Source organism: Mizuhopecten yessoensis, unplaced genomic scaffold, assembly GCF_002113885.1.
Source record: "Mizuhopecten yessoensis strain PY_sf001 unplaced genomic scaffold, ASM211388v2 hete_36182544, whole genome shotgun sequence".
Classification (NCBI taxonomy): domain Eukaryota; kingdom Metazoa; phylum Mollusca; class Bivalvia; order Pectinida; family Pectinidae; genus Mizuhopecten; species Mizuhopecten yessoensis.
In genome coordinates, this window is record NW_018485606.1 from 1 (window position 1) to 6,220 (window position 6,220).

The 6,220-nt window shown below is 37.0% G+C and overlaps 1 protein-coding gene across 1 annotated transcript; it reads left to right on the top strand.

Moving 5' to 3' along the window:
• Nucleotides 1-715: 715 nt before the first annotated feature.
• LOC110444863 (extracellular serine/threonine protein kinase FAM20C-like) lies at nt 716-6,141 on the top strand. The gene is made up of 2 exons (XM_021489217.1): nt 716-1,003; nt 5,807-6,141. Exons 1-2 carry the CDS (start codon nt 802-804, stop codon nt 5,890-5,892), a joined length of 288 nt encoding a protein of 95 aa, XP_021344892.1. The 5' UTR covers nt 716-801; the 3' UTR covers nt 5,893-6,141.
• Nucleotides 6,142-6,220: the final 79 nt, after the last annotated feature.

Consider the following 6,220-nt stretch of genomic DNA (forward strand, 5'->3'; position numbering starts at 1 on the left):
CAAACGGGAACATATGGTAACACTTTACATAGAGCGATAATAAACATTACGTCTTTCATGTTATGGAGAGATAAAACTGTAAACGGGATACGTCGACAGTCTGATGTAAATATAACGTACAAAGAATCTCATTAATTAAGTGTATACATGTACTTCTCATTCAGCACTTATTCATTAATCCGTTTACAGAAATGGTAGTTTATCGGTATTTTTAGCTCTGTTATGAAAATTACAGTATAAGACTTCAATATTTTTGGTTTTGGTGTGAGTTGGAAAGAGAGTAAGTCCTGAATTATCATACTCTGTAAAGAAGGGGCGCCCATTTTAGTGCTGCAGTAGGCCATAACGGAAGGCTTGTATTTTTTTGCAGAAATTAAGTCTAGGGTTTTGTCATTATAACAAGGTTTCTTATTATTTTTTTTACTAATCAGTCCCTTTATAACAAATTAAAACCTTTTTTCCTGACCTCCTTAAAAGGTTGGTTGTTTTTTCTCTTAAGTGATTAGTTCTTATTTGTGAATATAATCTGATTTATTGGAAACTGGGGCGTCCTGTCAAGGAAGGTTTATTAAATACGAAAAATGTAAGTCTTTCAGGCTTCGATTGAGTGACTGATGGGTTATAGGAACTTTTACGATACTGATATATTCTGTTAAAACCATGTCTTGGCGATAAACGTTAAACTCATTAACACCGGTTTCTTTAATTTCAGCCAACAATCTCTGTTTCCATGGCAGCTGTTCGTATTACTGCGACTCAGGCCACGCGATCTGTGGGTCCCCGGATTTACTCGAATCATCAATGGCGGCTTTCCTTCCTCCTGAAAAGATAGCAGCTCGGAAAACATGGCGTAACCCGTGGAAACGGTCATACAGCAAACACCGCAAAGCCTACTGGGAGGTGTACGATGATTTGTGCGATAAAGTGAAGACGAAGTCTCCCTACAACACCGGTCGTCGACTGTTAGACCTGATGGACACTCATGTATTTGACTTCATGACAGGTACATTAATATTTGCGTGTTTTATTGGTACCTCTTTGAATTATATTTATATCGGCCGTATTGGTTTGTTTTTGTAAGGCTCACTGACGATGATACCATTTACTGGTCATTTCAATGTACCAGCCACACTGTTGACCACGACCAAGTCAAAAGTGTTTAGACACCTCCAACAGGAATGGGATATAAAGCAACGTTAGAAGACAAAAGTGTTGTAATAGGAACACAGTAGATCACGTCTCTTTGACGTCCCCAAGTAGAGGTCATAGAAGAGCTGTCCAAGTTCTGCGGAAACATAAACAAGCTATCTCCTACGATCGATTTATCAGACAGTGGGATACACATTATCCAATTCCTTTTACCAAACAAGTAGGGATATCATAGATCAAACGCCGACTGTTTCAACTTCCAATCGCACCAGCTCAGGTTCTTCTTTATTTGAAGTTCTGTCTCATTGAAATGGTACATCCTGACCAACGCTTAAGGCAATTCGTCCATATGCACGGCATCATAAAATCCGGCTAACCAGAGGTTCCGATTGAGATACCATTGAAAGCGAAATTAAAGGAGAAAGAAAATAGAAACATATCTAAACAAACCGTAAACGTATATATTTCATAGGTAATCATATTTCAGTGCTAATTATGTACATAGCTTAATCTGACATATGTTATATCAAATGTTGTTAGCTTTTATAGGCCTTTAGTTATGTCCATATGTTCCGATAAGGCAAGGTCCAAAGTTCATGTAATCTTATGCTCAAACTCTTGATGATTTGGGTGACAGAATCATGGGTGGTCCTGTATAGAATCGGGAATTTAGTTTAGAGTTTGTTTAAAAGTTATCCAGAGGAAAATTGGACACCGGTCATTTACACTCTTTGCTTGGCAAAGAAACAGACGTTTTCGACAGCTCGCAATATAAGTATCCAACTCCTTTTTGTTTTCAAAGCAAACTTGGTGAAATCACTAGAATGAATTAGCGATATTAATTGTTCAATTAGTGATACCAACAATTACTTATCTAGATCATATCATTTCAACGCAGTGATATCATCTTATTACCATAATGAATTAATGATAATATATTATGTGAACGTTCATGAAATGACGAAAGTTGATTTTTAATGTTTGTATATCAACTGTTGAACCCATACCACATATTTATTAAGTGATATCAATATTTCATGATAGAGATATCACTTAATATATCGGAGCCCCAGAAAAGAGACATATACACGTTTGTCTTCTGTAGCCAATACGACACTCAGGACTTCTCATTTTACCGTTCTATTTATCTCGTTTTCCTTTTCATTACTGTCTCTCTAGACACTTCTGGTTAGCTAGTTGTCATTACAGTGACAAGTGAAATGTCATACTACGGTGTCAAGGTTATGACATTTAAGTGTGGTGTCGCTTTAAAATGACCTTAAAGTCGCTCCATCATCAGAGGACACAGTTGTCATATGAGCTTGGCTGTTGGAAGACTTTAATCCTCAATTTACTTGTTAACTTACGAAAACAAGAAACAGTTACAGATTATTTGGTAAGGATCACTGCTAACAAAAAAAAATAGTGTGTACTTCACTCATTGTCACGTTTGCATGTGAGTCATTAATTGTAAAGAGGGAAATAATTTGAAAATGAAAACCCACAATCTGCCACTCTGTCGGAGACACAAGTTATTTATTGGTTTCTAAGTCAGGAGTTGACACGTTCTCATAACTCGGCGTGCCACACTATGGGACCTGTGAGGGCTGATTTCTGTAAAAGATGTAACGCTTAAGTCGGAAAGAGCAAATGATATTAGCCCGACGTTGCTCCTGTATGTGTTTGGGATTTTAGGTGTTTGAGTTAATCATGAACGTACGATGACGTTGTCCTAATATGGACGAAGTGGTCATCACATCCGACGCGATCTTTCAACTCTAGAAATACAAGTAGGCTAATGTGGGACCACAGCATAACAATAGTCGATTAGATAGAGGGAGAAATGTTTTTGTGAGGGAAGATGAAAAATCTTGAAGAGGTCACCACGTTCATGGCCTTTTTCACTCAAACAAGGGAATTCAGAAATCATTGTTGTATTGAAATACCCCCGAACATTATTGCAATACCCCCAAACATGATTGTAATAAACCCGAACATTATTGTAATACCCCAAAACATGATTGTAATACCCCCGAACATTATTGTAATACCAAACATGATTGAAATAAACCCGAACATTATTGTAATACCCCCAAACATGAAGTGGTCTCGTGGTTTGTATTAATCGATATTTATATGGTATCGACTTAATGTCTTAGAATTTACTACTTGAAAATATATATTAAGCAACTTCCAGGGGATTTCCCTTGGCACGGCCGTGGTTTAAAACTAGGGAAGGTTTTAAGTGTTTTGATAATTAACTGGTCATAGCAATTTCGGTAGACTGTCCTAATGGTTCCCGGTCCACGGTATGGTAGGGTATTTGACGAGGTCCGGGTATGATGATGTTGTTCGGAGTCTCCTCATCTGAATAGCTTGGAGCTACATTGACTTTGTGGTGTCAGCAGTGATAGCTTGCTTCACAGCCATGGATGATGTTGAATATAAAGAGAAGTCATCGATCTCTCCATCTCTCGAAGAATGGCTGTCATTAGTATCCTGAAGCATGGATGATACATGCTTTATCTCTTGTATTTTTTCTCAAAGTGCGCTGCTCGTCTCTGTATTTTTCCAAATTTCGTTTGCAATATTCCTATTGAAGAAGGGGCCTTCAAAATCGGTGTAGCGCATGTCGGACCAGAGAGCAGTAAGCTGTGTGAATTAAATTGGGAATACTGTTTTTTGTATTGGGAGGTCCACTTCAGAAGTTCGCTTAAAATTGATTCCAAGATATTGGGAATTCTGATGTAGATAGAAGTCTGAGGTTTTCCTTTGAATAGTTGGAGCTTTTCTTCTGTTGATAGCCATAATGCTTTGTTGTGTTGAACCTTACATCCAGTATGTAGCCCACTTCTGAAGTGGTATAAGATTATGTGGAAACTGGGTTTTGTAGTCGATTATTTTGACTGATCTTGATGGCAATAATTAGCAAAAGTCTTACTTGAGCAGTTACGAAGAATAAGGCTTGTTCTGAGGACTGTTCCCAAGGGAAAGTCTGAACTCACAGAACATAGCGTTCTTAGAACTTGATAGGATTAATAGAACGGACGTAACGTGATAAAGATAAAAAAAAGTTATGTCAAACGTTATTTATAAATATTTGCAAAGAATTGACCTAATATATTGTTTGCAAACAAATGAACTGTCATTGCGCCAAAAAGACTCAGTTTAGCATAAACATTACGCATTCTCGCTTTGGACAAAACCAACTCGAAACTATTCAGAGCATTTGAGATTCTCGGTTATGCTGCAACATCCTATTTCCTGTTGTCAAACATTTTCTGTCAAATAGAGGGTATGTCTGTATACATTATTTCGTAACTATTTCTTTTTTTAATATGAGTTTGTGTTAATTAATTATTCATACCGTACAAGTCATTTATCAGGATGAATTGTAAATGACCTGTTGTGGAATGAATGTCATAATATAAAACTCAAATAGTGATGTCTTCGTGACTTGTACAAGGTTGTACGACACATTTTGAGAGAGAGAAAAACATTTATTTACAAACGTCTTTAAAGAAATACGAGTAATTTCATAATTTTGGTGAAAGGTTGTTTTATTCATATTTATTCTGATATTCGTTTGAACTACTGTATATGAACGACACAAAGATATTTAAGGTATATTTTTAAGCAGACATTAATTTGTTTTAATTTATCTCGCGTTTGTCTCGCAGAATGAATCTGTTTTACTGTGTGCACTTATGACAGGTTGCATTTACATAATAATTGCATATCCATGTTAGACAGTTTCATCCAATTAAGGGACTTGGTTAATTTATTACTATGAAGATGTTTCATATAAACGCCATGGCTTCTCATGTAAAATGTCTATCCTAGCACAAATTAGAATGGAATAATATACAAGAATTTTCACAGGGACGAGAGATGTTGGCGCACACCTAATCGTCGTAGGAATAAGAATGATAATTCAGTACAACATATACGCCGGGCCATGTAGTAGCAACATTGACGTCATTATAGCCTTTAATTGCTTTCAAAAAAATGTTTTAGGAAATAAAGAAAGGATAGACGCATTCATGTATGAAAGGGAAAACATCTGAATAAAAAAGTGAGAAGATCTATCGGCTGGGCTATCGATTTTGTTCGATGTGCACGCTGCATAAAGCATGAAATGGTTGTCTTACTTTTCTTCAGGAGAGTTGGGATCGAGCTTTATCAATTTCGTGTAAATTGCACTTGACCTCTTCACAACAGCTAAGGTTATATGACAACTGTTGTACTGTAATGGGACCAGCAGGGGAACATTTTATAGTGTTTCACGATGAAAGGTGTCACGATAGACACGGTTAGGTTGCGGGAGTGGGGTGGGGGTCGCTCGAATTTGGTCACTACGGTGTCGCCAAATCGAGGCTTTGAAGAACACCCCACACCTAATTATGTCGAGGTAACACATCAATCGCCTCATACTATTAAATTATAGGATACAGGGTAATATCTCATGTCTCTAAATCTGCAGAGGTACAAACATTATAAAGGTGACACACCTGACAACTTTACATAAAAACACCGAGAATGTATTTTAAATAAAAAAAAATATGAAATCATTAGACACGTTTCATGTAACTATTTTAAATACACCCACCATAATTATAATATGGACGTCGTTACAGCATTTCTATATTTGTTTCAGGCAATTTGGACAGACATCACTACGAAACGTTCAAAGATTTTGGCAACGACACGTTCCATCTCCATCTTGATAACGGACGATCGTAAGTACCCGCTGTTTTAGTCCCTGAAGTGTGGAACTTGGTTCATTTGAACTTTTCATTACTGAACAAAATAACGATTGTGACCCGCTCAATGTACAAAGAGTGTAACGTATATACATGTAGATGGCCAGAATGCAAATAGTCCGGAATACATGTATCTGGTTTAACATGGTTCCGCGTTAAAGGAGTAGAATTATTGGCATGAATTTAGTCGTTCATTAAGGAAGGTAATGAGAATTGTGCACAGGTATTGTAATGTATAATAGGGAAGGTCAAGAGAACTGTGCCCAGGTAATGTAATGTAAAATAGGAAAGGTCATCAGATATCTGCC

Excerpts from the sequence above, each read along its gene's own strand:
- LOC110444863 (XM_021489217.1), top strand. The coding sequence starts at position 802 with ATGGCGGCTTTCCTTCCTCCTGAAAAGATAGCAGCTCGGAAAACATGG. Across the intron at positions 1,004-5,806 it reads TGTATTTGACTTCATGACAG|GCAATTTGGACAGACATCAC; the intron begins GTACATTAATAT and ends TATTTGTTTCAG.